We start from the raw sequence: 13,310 nt of genomic DNA on the forward strand, positions 1-13,310 counted from the left end.
ATGCACTGCAGAGCTTACCTCTTGCTAGAAAGAGACTTCCAGGAGTTAATGGAGAACAATTATAAGGTGAGTACTGAGGACAGGAGGGATGGGATAATAATTTTTAAAAAGCAGTTTTACTGGTGTTCAGCCTGTAAGGCATAATTTAGTTAATCTGAATTTGCCACTACAGTATTGTTATTTAACGAATATATGTCACTATAATAATCTATTTCACAGTAATAATTTCATAATACTATATTCATGTATAATTCTAGTATATTGATTATATTTAATTATTTAATAATGTTATTTCATCATCATAATAATGGTTACCAATACAGAGCACATAACCAAAAACCCATTGCCAGCAAGTCCATTCCAACTCATAGTGATTCCGTAGGACAGAGTACAGCTGACTTCTAGGGCTTCCCAGGAGCCACTGGTAGATTTGAACTGCTGACCTTTTGGGTAGCAGATGTAGCTCTTAACCACTGTGCCACCAGGGTTTCCACACAACACATCGTGCTGGGTAATTTATGTGAACATACCCAAACCAAAACCCACTGCCAGTGAATCATTCTGACTCATAGCGACCCTATAGGACAGAGTAGACTGACCAATAGGATATCCAAGGCCGTAAATCATTACGGAAGCAGACTGCCACATCTTTCTCCCTCAGAGCTGTGGGTGAGTTTGAACAGTCATAAACTTTAACCACTGCGCCACCAGGGCTCCTTTATGTGAATGTAAGCATGTAATATCAGGGTTTACCAGGTATTAAGTGACTAGTAGAGCCCTGATGGCACAGTGATTAAGAGCTCAGGCTGCTAACTAAAAGGTCAGTAGTTAATCCACCAGCTGCTCCTTGGAAACCCTATGGGCCAGTTCTTCTCTGTCCTATAGGGTCACTATGCGTTGGAATGGACTCCACTGACAACAGGTTGGTTGGTTGGTTTTTGATTTAGTAGGTGCAGGGTTGCACTCACTAATTACAATACAATAAAATAAATAGTCTGTTTTATTTTAACTACCAGAAACCTAAGCCTCACAAAAGTTCAATAAAAACTTGGCCCCAGGATTCCATTTCAGGGTTTTCTGGCTTCAAAACCCTTCGTCTAGATTAACAGTAAGGAAGGCAATAGTCTATGCCCCGAATGTCACCAATGAGGTTACCAATGTCCCTGGGTACTGCAGGCTGATTTAGCACATAAAGTATGAAGGAAAAAAAAAAACATAAACAGAAGAGGGGTCAGGGGGAGAGGATGTGTTTAAGAAAAAGACTAGAAGAAAGCAGTACATAGGAGGAAGGTATAGAGTGCTACCAACCATTGCTTCGGGTGTAGTTCAGTGGCATTGTTCTGTTTCCAATCTTCCTATAAAATAATGCCTTCACTGGAGATGTTGTTGTTATGTGCTGTCGAGTCAATTCCGACCCATAGTGACCCAGCAGGACACAGTAGAACTGCCCCATAGGGTTTCCAAGGAAAGGCTGGTGGGTTGGAACTGCTGACCTTTTGGTTAACAGCCAAGCTCTTAACCACTGCACCACCGCTGGAGACATTAGGGACAGTTATTGAGTCCAACAACAAGCATCCCAGAGGCATATGAATCTAACATTTGATATTGTTTCTGCTGAATCTGAACTTCCTGGTTCTCTGGTGAAAGAGAATTCCATGAAGGCTGAAGTGATATGTAAATATAGATAATGTAGATAATAGAGATATATTATAATGTCACCCACACTAGCACTTAGCATACTTAATAATTATATGGTTGCTCAGAAATATTTATTGATACTCCTTAGCATAATCATAACCCTTTCTATGAAATATTTTCTTGTCCCTCTCACTGGGGCAATATGTCAAATGTAGGAAAAATTTTATTTTTATATATAAATGTAATTTCCATTTGTGTTTTTTCTTAATGGGAATTTTCTTGCTTCATGTCTTCCATATAGCATTCATATAGCTTTAAAAAATATTCAAAGAAATGTAAGCTTTCCAACTATTTCCTTCTCTTCTAATTTGATCTTAAACTGGTTGTAAACTTACGTAAACACTATATAAGCCACATGGCCCAATCTTGACTTCTAGTCCACTTGTGATTTCCATGTTTATGATTGATTTTTCATTTACTAATACATGTGTTTCCTAGAAGCCACCTTAAGTTCTATGTAATAAGGAAATAAATAATACCTCCCCAGGTCAAAAATACATAAATCAATCAGGAAAAGAAAATTTAGAGCTTTTGGAATTCAATGTAACCTAGTATCTGATTTTCCAAACTTCAATAAATACATAATCTTTTTCTATCTGCTTTTATTTATTTATTTTTAATTTAAGGGTATTATTGCGTTTCCTGTAAGTGAAGATATGATGCAATGGGAAGCTGAAATTGAAGGTCTACAGTATTCAGTTTGGCATGGTTTGTGGTTTCAAAACAAACTTCCTTTTTAAAAAGCTTTATGCCATTATTAGCATATCTTCTTTATATGTATAATAAAGTTGCATTATATAAATTCTCTAGAATTTTTCTTTATATGTATAAGATTGCATTCCCTAGAATGCTAACAGTATTCACATGTTATTTTTTCACTATACGCTTCTTTATTTTTTGTCATTTGTAAACATAGATGGAAATTTGGGGTTGGAATTTTCCTTTATCCTAAATCTTAATATGACTACATTTTTAAGAAGTAAGCATAATAAAACATAAAATGATACTAGCTTTCAACAATCTTCCATGAAATCAGAGAATAGCGATTAAAATTCCTATCAGTTTCAAAATCTTATTGTTCCCCCCAAATTTCCATAAATCAAATTTTCAGATATACTGGACCACTATAAACTTTTAATCTTTCAATCATAGATTAACAAAACTGATTCCTTGAGTGAGGTAGGGTAGACAGACCTATAAGCTGATAATTGCAATAAAATACAATACATGCTATTACAAAGTATGAACAGAATGCTGAGAAGGGAGTGATTAATTAATTTGCCTAAACAAATCAGGAGTGGCTTCCCAAAGAGGTTACATTTGACTTGAGTCCTGAAGAATGAGTAAGATTTTGCCAGGTTCCAAAGGAGAGGAAGGAAATTCAGGCAGAATAAACAGCATGGCAAAAGGCTGGCAGACAAGAAAGGTACAGCAGGTTTTGGAAATGGTGAGTTCAGTCAATATGAGATATACAATGGAAGGAGTATCAGGGGGATTGAGTATAGAGGGACTGAGGTAGTCGGTAGAAGGGACTGGTGGGAAACAGGCAGAAAATGTAGTGGGATTAGGTTGTGAAGAGTTTATTATACTATGCAGAGTGGTCTATGTGTCCTTTTTAAAAGTCAACCAAACTGCCTCATAGTGGCCCTATAGGACAGAGTGGAACTGCCCCATAGGGTTTCCAAGGAGCGGCTGGTGGGTTGGAACTGCTGACATTTTTGTTAGCAGCTGTAGCTCTTAACCACTATGTCACCAGGACTCTTAAAAGTCAACAAAGTTCTTTAAATAGGAAAGAGTGTGATCCAATTTACTTAAAAATAAAACTCTAAGGACTGTGGGGAAGCTGTGGGGAGAGAGTATAGTGTTAATCAAGTACAAAATGACACTTTAGTAAAAATGTTTATTTCTATGTCATAGGATTATTTTTCCAACTGTCAATAAATTTTACATCGGAATACAATTTGCTTCCCCCAGATGTCAAATTTAGAACAATTCCTTTTCATCCAAATGGTAAGGATCAAATGAAAATTTTATCATCAGTGCCAGTGTCCCTATTATTCTTGTTATTTATTAGTGTTTAATAGCCATGTTCCTTTTTAACAGCTTTGTTATGATTATAAAAGTATGCATGATCATTGTGGAAAATATGAAAAGGCAGAAGACATTAACAATCACCAGGTCTTTTCCTGCATTATTAAACATTCTTCCAAAGATCATTTTTAATGACTGAATGATAAATGTAACCATTTCCCTATTTTTCAAAATTTAGGTTGTGTCCAATTTTTTATTATTATAAAAATGATGCATTTGACAAATTAATCTTTTAGAAAAAAGTTAAATTGCTACTTTAAGTTAAAGACAAAGTGAATTCCTGATGGATCAAAAATTTAAAAATTTTAAATTCTTTAAAAAAAGAAGAAAATCTGATAGACTTTCTTGTGGGCTTGTGAGGAAGGCCTAAGTACTATCAAACCCAGAAACCGTGCGAAAAGCATGACATGTATAACTACATAAACTTTTATTTTATTTTTTTATTGTTGTAAAAATATAGATAACACATTTGCCAATTCAACATTTTTCACTTAAACAATCCAGTGAGATCAATTACATCAATCATGTACTATCATCACCAGTATCCTTAGCCACATTTTCCATCACCATAAACAAAAACTCAGTGCTTTCTAAACAATAATTTCCCCTTACTTCCTCTCCCTCCCACTCCTGGTAACCACTGCTAAACTCTGATCTCCATATATTTGCCTGTTTTGGGTACTTCATATTAGTGAGATCATACAATATGTGTCCTTTTGTGATTGACTTATTTTACTCAGCATAATGTTTTCAAGGTTCATCCATGTTGTGGCATATATCGGGATTTCATTTCTGTTTATGGTAGAGTAATATTCCATTGTATGTATATACCACATTTTCTTTATCCATGTTGTTTATCCGTTGATGGGTATTTGGGTTGTTTCCACCTTTGGGCTATTGTGAATAGTGCTGCAATGAACACTAGTGTACATCTGTCTGCTGGTATCGCTACTTTCAAGTCTCTTGGATATATACCTAAGAGTGGAATTGCTGGGTCATATGGTAACTCTATGTTTAACTTCTTAAGGAACTGTCAAACTCTTTTCCACAATGGCTGTACTGTTCTGCATTCCCACCAGCAATAGATGAGGGTTCCAATTTCTCTGCATCCTCACCAACATTTGTTATTTTCTTTCTCTAATCTTAGCCATCCTAGTGGAAATAAAGTGGTATCGTTGTGGTTTTGATTTGCATCTCCCTAATGGCTAATGACATTGAGCATCTTTTCATGTGCTTGTTGGGCATTTATATATCCTCCTTGGTGAAATACCTGTTCAGATCCTTTGCCCATTTTTTTTATTGGGTTGTTTGTCATTTCCTTGCTAAGTTGTATGAGTTCTTTATATGTTCTGGATATAAATGCTTATCAGATAAATATTTCCCAAAATGTTATCCCAGTCTGTAGGTTGTCTCTTCACTTTGTTGATAAAGTCCTTTGATGTACAGAAGTTTCAAATTTTGATGTGATCCCGTTTATCTATTTCGTCTTTTGTTACTTGTGCTTTTGGTATCATATTTAGGAATCCATTGTTGAAGACTAAGTCCCGAAGCATTATCCCTACAGCCAAAGGCATGGTAAACAAAGATAAAGACAATGACTTTCACAAACGGAGGGAAAATATTTGCAATGCACAAAACAGAGTATCTGTAACATATAAATAGCACTTGTGAATGAATAAGAAAAAGAACATAAGGCAATAAAAAAATGGATAAAGTCTATCAACAAACATTTGATAGAAGAAACATAATATAAAAATAAATATAAAAAGATGTTAAGCCTCACTAGTAAGACAATAAATGCAAATTAAAACCAATATAAATATTGTTATTCATTATATATGTTTACAAAATGTTAAAAGATAATAACATACCATTTTAGTAGAGGGGACAGACATGGGTCCTCTGACATAATAAAGACCTTAGTGTGACTTTTTGTGGAAGCAATTTGACAGTGTCCAGTCAGACTGAAAATTAATATAGCCCTAAATCCCTGTAATACCATGCTTATAAAGCTATTCTGTAGACTAACACAAGTGTGCAACAATATGATATATTTAAAGATATTTATTCCCAAGAGCAATGTTGGCAATAGAGAAAAATGGAAGAAAACCTCAATGTTCATTAATATAGTAATTTTTAAGTGAAATATCCTACAGCCATATGTAATACTTATAACCAGAATAAGGAAGATTTATGAGGGCTAGACTTTTGGTCATTGCTACATCTCTAGAATCTTCACTGCCTGGCAGTGCTCCAATATTTTTTGAATGGGTGTGTATATATGGAAATATGTTTACAACTTACTGTTAAATGAAAAAAGCACTTGAATAGACCAAACCATTAATAACTTTGAAGAGTGGCCATTAGTAGGCAGGGGAATATTCATATTTTCTTTCATGTAATTCTAATTTTTCCCAAGCACATTATTACTTCTGTAATTGAAATATATTTTAAAAGGATACACTGAAATTTATAATAAAACTTTTGTTGTCTATATGTGCTGCTATTTGCTTAAAATAGATATTTAGGAGTGGAATTACTGGATTAAATATGGTAGGAGGCTTATGAATCCCCCAGTCCTCGCCTTCCCATTTCCGTAAGAGTAGAGGGAATTTTTCCTCTTTAATCAAATCTTGTTGCCTTGGACCTATAGCGACCCTATAGGACAGAGTAAAACTGCCTCGTAGGGTTTCCAAGGCTGTAATCTTTAAGGACACAGACTGCTACATTTTTGTCCCGTGGAGTGGCTGATGGATTCGAACTGCCAGCCTTCCGTTTAGCAGCTGAGTGCTTAAGCACTGTGCCACCAGGGCTCCTTTCCCCTCTTTGTTGTTGTTAGGTGCCATCCAGTAGGTTCTGACTCATAGTGATCTTATGTACAACAGAAAGAAACACTGCCCGGTCCTGCGCCATCCTCACAATCCTTGTTTTGCTTGAACCCATTGTTGCAGCTATTGTGTCAATCCATCTTGTTGAGGGTCTTCCTTTTTTTCACTGACCCTCTACATTACCAGCCATGATGCCTGTCGCCAAAGACTGATCCCTCCTGATAACATGTCAAAAGTATGTGAGACGTCTCACCATCCTTGCTTGCAATGAGCATTTTGGCTATACTTCCAAACAGATTTGTTCGTTCTTTTGGCAGTCTATGGTATATTCAATTTTCTTCACAAACACCACAATTCAAAGGCGTCAATTCTTCTTCCATCTTCCTTATTCCTTGTCCAGCTTTCACATACATATGAGGCAATTGAAAAAACCATGGCTTGGATCAGGTGCACCTGAGTCTTCAAGGTGACGTCTTTGCTTTTCAACACTTTAAAGAGGTCTTTTGCAGCAGATTTGCCCAATGCAACACGTCTTTTGATTTCTTGACTGCGGCTTCCATGGGTGTTGATTGTGGATCCAAGTAAATGAAATCCTTGACACCTTCAATCTTTTCTCTGTTTATCATGATGTTGCTTATTGGTCCAGTTGTGAGAATTTTTGCTTTCCTTATGTTGAGGTGTAATCCATACTGAAGGCTGTGATCTTTGATCTTCATCAGTAAGTGCTTCAAGTCCTCTTCACTTTCAGCAAGCAAGGCTGCATCATCTGCATATCACAGGTTGTTAACGAGTCTTCCTCCAACCCAGATGCCACGTTCTTCTTCATATAGTCCAGCTTCTCAGATTATTTGATCAGCATACAGATTGAATAGGTATGGTGAAAGGATACAACCCTGATGCACACCTTTCCTAACTTTAAACCACACAGTATCCCCTTGTTCTGTTCGAACGACTGCCTCTTGATCTGTGTACGGGTTCCTCATGAGCACAAGTAAGTACTCTGGAATTCCTGTTCTTCCCAATATTATCCATAATTTGTTATGATCCACACAGTCGGATGCTTTGCGTAGTCAATAAAACACAGGTAAACATCTTTCTGGTATTCTCTGCTTTCAGCCAGGAGCTATCTGACATCAGCAGTGATATCCCTGGTTCCACATCCTCTTCTGAATCTGGCCTAAATTTCTGACAGTTCCCCATTGATATACTGCTGCAGCCGCTTTTGAATGCTCTTTAGTAAAATTTTACTTGCTTGTGATATTAATGATATTGTTTGATAATTTCTACATTCTGTTGGGTTACCTTTCTTGGGAATAGACATAAATATGGATCTCTTCCAGTTGGTTGGCCAGGCAGCTATCTTCCAAATTTCTTGGCATAGACAAGTGAGTACTTCCAGTGCTGCATCCATTTGTTGAAACATCTCAACTGGTATTCCACTGATTCCTGGAGCCTTGTTTTTCGTCAGTGCCTTCAGTGCACCTTGGACTTCTCCTTCAGTACCATCGGTTCTTGATCATATGCTACCTCCTGAAATGGTTGAACGTTGACCAATTCTTTTCGGTATAGTGACTGTGTATTCCTTCCATCTTCTTTTGATACTTTCTGCATCGTTTAGTATTTTCCCCCATAGAATCCTTCACTATTGCAACTCGAGGCTTGAATTTTTTCTTCAGTTCTTCCAGCTTGAGAAATGCCGAACGTGTTCTTCCCTTTTGGTTTTCTGTCTCCAGGTCTTTACATATGTCATTATAGTACTTTACTTTGTCTTCTCAAGCTGCCCTTTGAAATCTTCTGTTCAATTCTTTTACTTCATCATTTCTTCCTTTTGCTTTAGCTACTCGATGTTCAAGAACAAGTTTCAGAGTCTCTTCTGACATCCATTTTGGTCTTTTCTTTCTTTCCTGTCTTTTTAATGTAGGTTGCTTTGAGTTGGAATCGACTTGATGGCAACAGGTTTAGTCAAGGATAAGTCATAGTTCCCCTCTCTAGGAGGGAAAAATATGGGAAAACTTGTGATTGTTCTTTTCTCCCTCACACCCTCCTCCCAAGGAGAGGTGACTTATATGCTCAGGGAGATCGAAGAGGGAATTGAGCTTGGAATTTAGCACATTCTCAGTACACTATCTTTCCAACCCACCTGACCTTGGAATAGGTGCAGTCTCTGTTTCTTGGCAGGAAATTTCGGGATCAGGCCTGCAGCTTGGGAGTTAAGTTTAAATTAGGGGAACTTTTGTGGAGCTTGATTGAAATAAATGCGTTCTCCATATCAGTCTTACATACCGTATAGCTGATGTTTTTACTTCCATCTTTGGACACTTTGGTCTATTAAATTATATATGAATTTGGGAGAGACAGAAAGGGGTATTATTTATTAGCCCTCAAACTCCAAAAGATAGTTATGTATAGTTCTAAGTCTTAGGATACATAAAGCCAAATTGCCTTTCAGTGATATTATTTACACTCCCACCAGAAAGTATAAATAAAGTACTCATTTTAACACTACAATTCTGGGCATTGAAATTTTGGATAAATTTTTACCAATTTAAAAAAAAAAAAGCATGCTATTATTTGTATAAGCATTTCTTTGAATACTTGCGAGTTAAATATTTTTTCCATATTTTTATTGGTTGTATTTCCAATTTGGGGACTTGTCTGACATATTAACAATGTTATCACATTGTCTTAGATGCTGCAAATATTTCCCCTAGTTTGTCATCAGTTTTTAAATTTTGTTTACATTTTCTTTTTGTCTGCGATTTAAAATTTTGTATATAGTCAGGTCCATTCTTCTTTCTTATGATTGAATTGTGTTTCCCAAAAATATATGTTGTAAATCCTAACGCTTATACCTGTGTTATAATACTATTTGGGCACAGGGTTTCTCTGTTATGTTAATGAGGCAGTATTAGTGTAGGGTGTGTCTTAGGTCAATCTCTTTTGACATATTAAAGATCAGATTAAGCAAGCAAGCGGGACAAACAGAGGGGAAGATACATGCCATATGATCACAGCAGAACCAAGGAATAGAAGCTGAAAAGCTGGAAAGAGACAAGGATTTTCCCTCAGAGCTGACAGAGACAAACTTCCTTCCTCTACAGCCAGCACCCTGAATTCGGACTTCTAGCCTCCTAAACTGTGAGAAAATAAATTTCTATTGTTAAAGCCACCAACTTGTGGTATTTCTGTTATAGCAGCACTAGATAACTAAGACAGTCTTGTCCTTTGAGATTTCTTCAATTGTCTTTAGCTTTAATGATCCTTCACCAAAATAAAATAGTCATTTTAATTTTCTTCTAGTCATTCTAGTTTTATTTTTCATATTTAATTCCTTTTTTTTCCCAAATACTGAATTAGTTAATTAACTGTGTTAGGGGATAGGCCAAGTTCTTCATATCCTTCCAATCTAATATAATAAACCGGGGCTGGCAGAGAAGTTCTGCCATCCTTAACATGTGGCTTCCATTTCTGGATGTAAGGCATTTACTGTTTGTCACCATTTTCAGCCCATGGGAAGGGGAAGAAAGAGAGTGAGGCAGGCAAAACAGCTTTCTTAAGAAACCATGATCCAAAATTGCACGCTCCACTTCTGCTTGTATTCCATTATTAAAACTTGGTCGTACGGCCACATCTAGCTAGAGGAGAGACTGAGAAAAACAGCCAGGACAACCACGTGTTCAGCGAAAACTGGTGGCAAGAAGGAGGTAGTGTTTCTTATTACAGAGGGAAGCAAGAGAGTAGTTACTGGAAGACAATGAGTAGTTTGTGTAACACTTTTTTGTACCATTTATTGATAATCGTTTTTTTCACTACTGATTCATAATTTCACTTTTAACATATAATAATAATTTTAATGCATACAAGGATTTGTTTCTAAATTCTTTTATTATATTGTTCTGTCTGTCTAATCTTGTGGCACACCACACTGTTATAATTATTGTCATTTTACAGTGCATCAATGAGTGAGAATGTGTACTCTGTTAAAAATAAAAGCAAGGAGATTTATTGAAGGTTCAAGACAGTTTGAACCAAAGACATGTCTTATCTCACAAAGTGAAACTAAATGCTCCAAAATAGTGGAGTCACAGAGGCATAGTTAGACATATTTATACAACATTCTGATTGGAAGTTGCAAGATTAGGTAAGCAGGACGCAGGACAACTTGAAGCAGGGACTTTACAGTGGTTGGTTGGAAACACAAATGTGGGCTCACTACAGTGATTGGTTGGAAACATGAACGTGGGCTATTTGGATTGGTTAGTTTAAATACATGACTAAGGGGGGGTTTACAGGGTGGTCACAAGATAATTATCTTAAAACATTTCCTGAGGGTTGCTGAGGGGATCCCTAATAAGGGTCTTGTGTCAATGCCCTCCCTTAGGAACATTCTTTCCATAGTTTAACCACAGAGAAAAAACATTTCCTTTGTTACATACTTAAGTTCATCTAAGGATTTGATGGTTGTAGGGGAAATCCTTTGTTATGTATTTAAGTCTAACTAAGGGTTTGATGGTTGCAAGGGAAATAAGCAAAAGCTAAGATGGAATCGAGGCTTAGTCCTCAGGGGATCAATCTGACAAATGTCAGGTGCCTCAATTTTGGAACTCTCACACAAATGCCATATGATATAGTAAACCAAAGACCACTCTTTTTGCTTCTCTTTTTCAAAAATTTCTTCTTGGTTCTTTTTATTGCAAGGGTTTTCTACTGGAGTTTAAGTGTTTTTATTATTCATTTGTAAAATTATTTACACATTAATAATATTATTGCTAATAATAGCTATCTTTTTTTGAGGATTCAGTATATGCTAGGCACATTCTTTTATTGATTCTTTACAGTGAACTATATGCTAGGTACTTTTATCATTATCTCCATTTCACATATTATGAAACTGAGACCTAAAGAGGTAAAGTTAATTGCTCACCATCAATTGGTGGGGGAGCCAGGGTTCAAATCTATGTGTATTTGACACTGTATTAACTTTCTGTCTTTCATATTTGTTGTAAATAATTTTTCTGGTTTGTCATTTGCTTTCTAATTTTGCCTATGATAATTTGATGTTTGTAAGTTTTAAATCATAATTATACGTATCAATGTTAATATTTTATTTTAATACAGTAGACAAAGATACTGGTCGGCCCTGTATAGAGTTTTTGGATGACCCTGATCAGTGGAATACAAGCTATAAACTGAGCAGCATCTTACTTACCCTTCAGGTAAGAGCAGATTAGTATAATGTTCTCGTTAATACTTTTAATTACTCCAATTATTCAAACTGTAATGAATAAAATGCACAAACATATGTTAATGTTTAAATGATTAGAGCAAGCTTATTTAAATCAGCAACTTTCTTTCTACATCAAGACTATGAGATAGAACTTGAATTATAAAGACAATTATTTAAAAGTGAAATTGATAGTTAAGGCTCTTCACAACTGAAGATATATATTTTATAAAAGAAGAAAATAATTGTCTGGATAGTTTTAATTCTAGAAATATAGTCCTAGGTTTTCTTTCAGCTCCTAACTCCACTGCTTAATATTGAAGAGGTCTTTTAGATCTTTCTTCATTCATGGACTTTTTCTTCCTTAAATAGGTGAAAAGTGACAACAACTTCAAATGTTCAGCTTCATCCTTTGTTTTTGACAGTACTAGCTTATAAATTTTCATATCAAACCCAGTGAGCATTTAAACCAAGGACATTTTCTCCCCTCAAGTAGATGCCTATTTCCAGAATGCCTCCTTTACCCACTGGGACCACTGTCCTTTGAAGTATACCTCATTGTTGTGTTACTCCTGACCCTCAAAGAGCCTTCTTTCTCATCTGAACTAGAATAAATTATTTCAGTGGCACTCACTTTGACAACTAACATCCAGCTTAGCAGTATTTTACCCATGGGCCTATTTATTAATAATGTCCAAAGATAAAATATTAAATTTTAATTACCTTGAATAGTTTGAGAATAAAGTATTCTGGCTTAATTGAATTTTATCAATCACCTAAAATTATACAAATTCCATTTCTCTCATTTCTTATTATTGAAAATAAACTAATACTAATTTTTCTGGTTAGTCATCTGAGCATACTGAGTAAAATTTAATCTTCTTTAAAGATTTAACATTCAATTTATTTATATACTGAACAAATATGTATTGAGCATCTACCTGTGACAGGTCTTATTCAGGGAAGGAGATATTTGAACAAAGACTTAAAGGAAGTAGTGTGATATGCAGATGAGTCATATTCCTGTCTATTCCACATAAACTAGGGTCTTCCACAAGAATAGTGTCTTATCCTGTGTTCTCTAAAGAAGTGAAACCAGTAAAGCATATATATATATATAGAGAGAGAGAGAGAGAGAGATTTATATCAAGGAAATGGCTCACATGGTTGTAGAGGCTGGAAAATCCTAAATCTATGGGTGAGGCTGGACCAAGAATTATGTATCCAGCAAAACTGTCACTCAAATATGATGGCGAAATTAGGGCATTTCCAGATAAACAGGAGTTTAGGGAATTTGCAAAAACCAAATGAAAATTACAAGAAATACTAAAGGGAATTCTCCAGTTAGAAAATCAATAACATCAGATAACAACTCAAGACTAGAACATAGGACAGAGCAACCAGATATCAACCCAGATAGGGAAGTCACAAAAATAAATCAAAGCTAAAACACTGAAAATAGGGAAACA

General features: G+C 35.7%; 1 protein-coding gene across 1 annotated transcript in view; it reads left to right on the plus strand.

Annotated features, from left to right (window-relative positions):
* UBE2U (ubiquitin conjugating enzyme E2 U) overlaps positions 1–13,310 on the plus strand; it is a 41,675-nt gene continuing 28,365 nt past the window's right edge. Inside the window, exons 1-4 of the mRNA XM_004369016.2 lie at positions 1–66; positions 2,325–2,406; positions 3,616–3,708; positions 11,736–11,833. Coding sequence (XP_004369073.1) covers positions 1–66; positions 2,325–2,406; positions 3,616–3,708; positions 11,736–11,833 — 339 coding nt within the window. The remainder of the gene's footprint in view (positions 67–2,324; positions 2,407–3,615; positions 3,709–11,735; positions 11,834–13,310) is intronic.

This window comes from Trichechus manatus, unplaced genomic scaffold (genome assembly GCF_000243295.1).
Source record: "Trichechus manatus latirostris isolate Lorelei unplaced genomic scaffold, TriManLat1.0 scaffold00003, whole genome shotgun sequence".
In the NCBI taxonomy this organism is placed as follows: domain Eukaryota; kingdom Metazoa; phylum Chordata; class Mammalia; order Sirenia; family Trichechidae; genus Trichechus; species Trichechus manatus.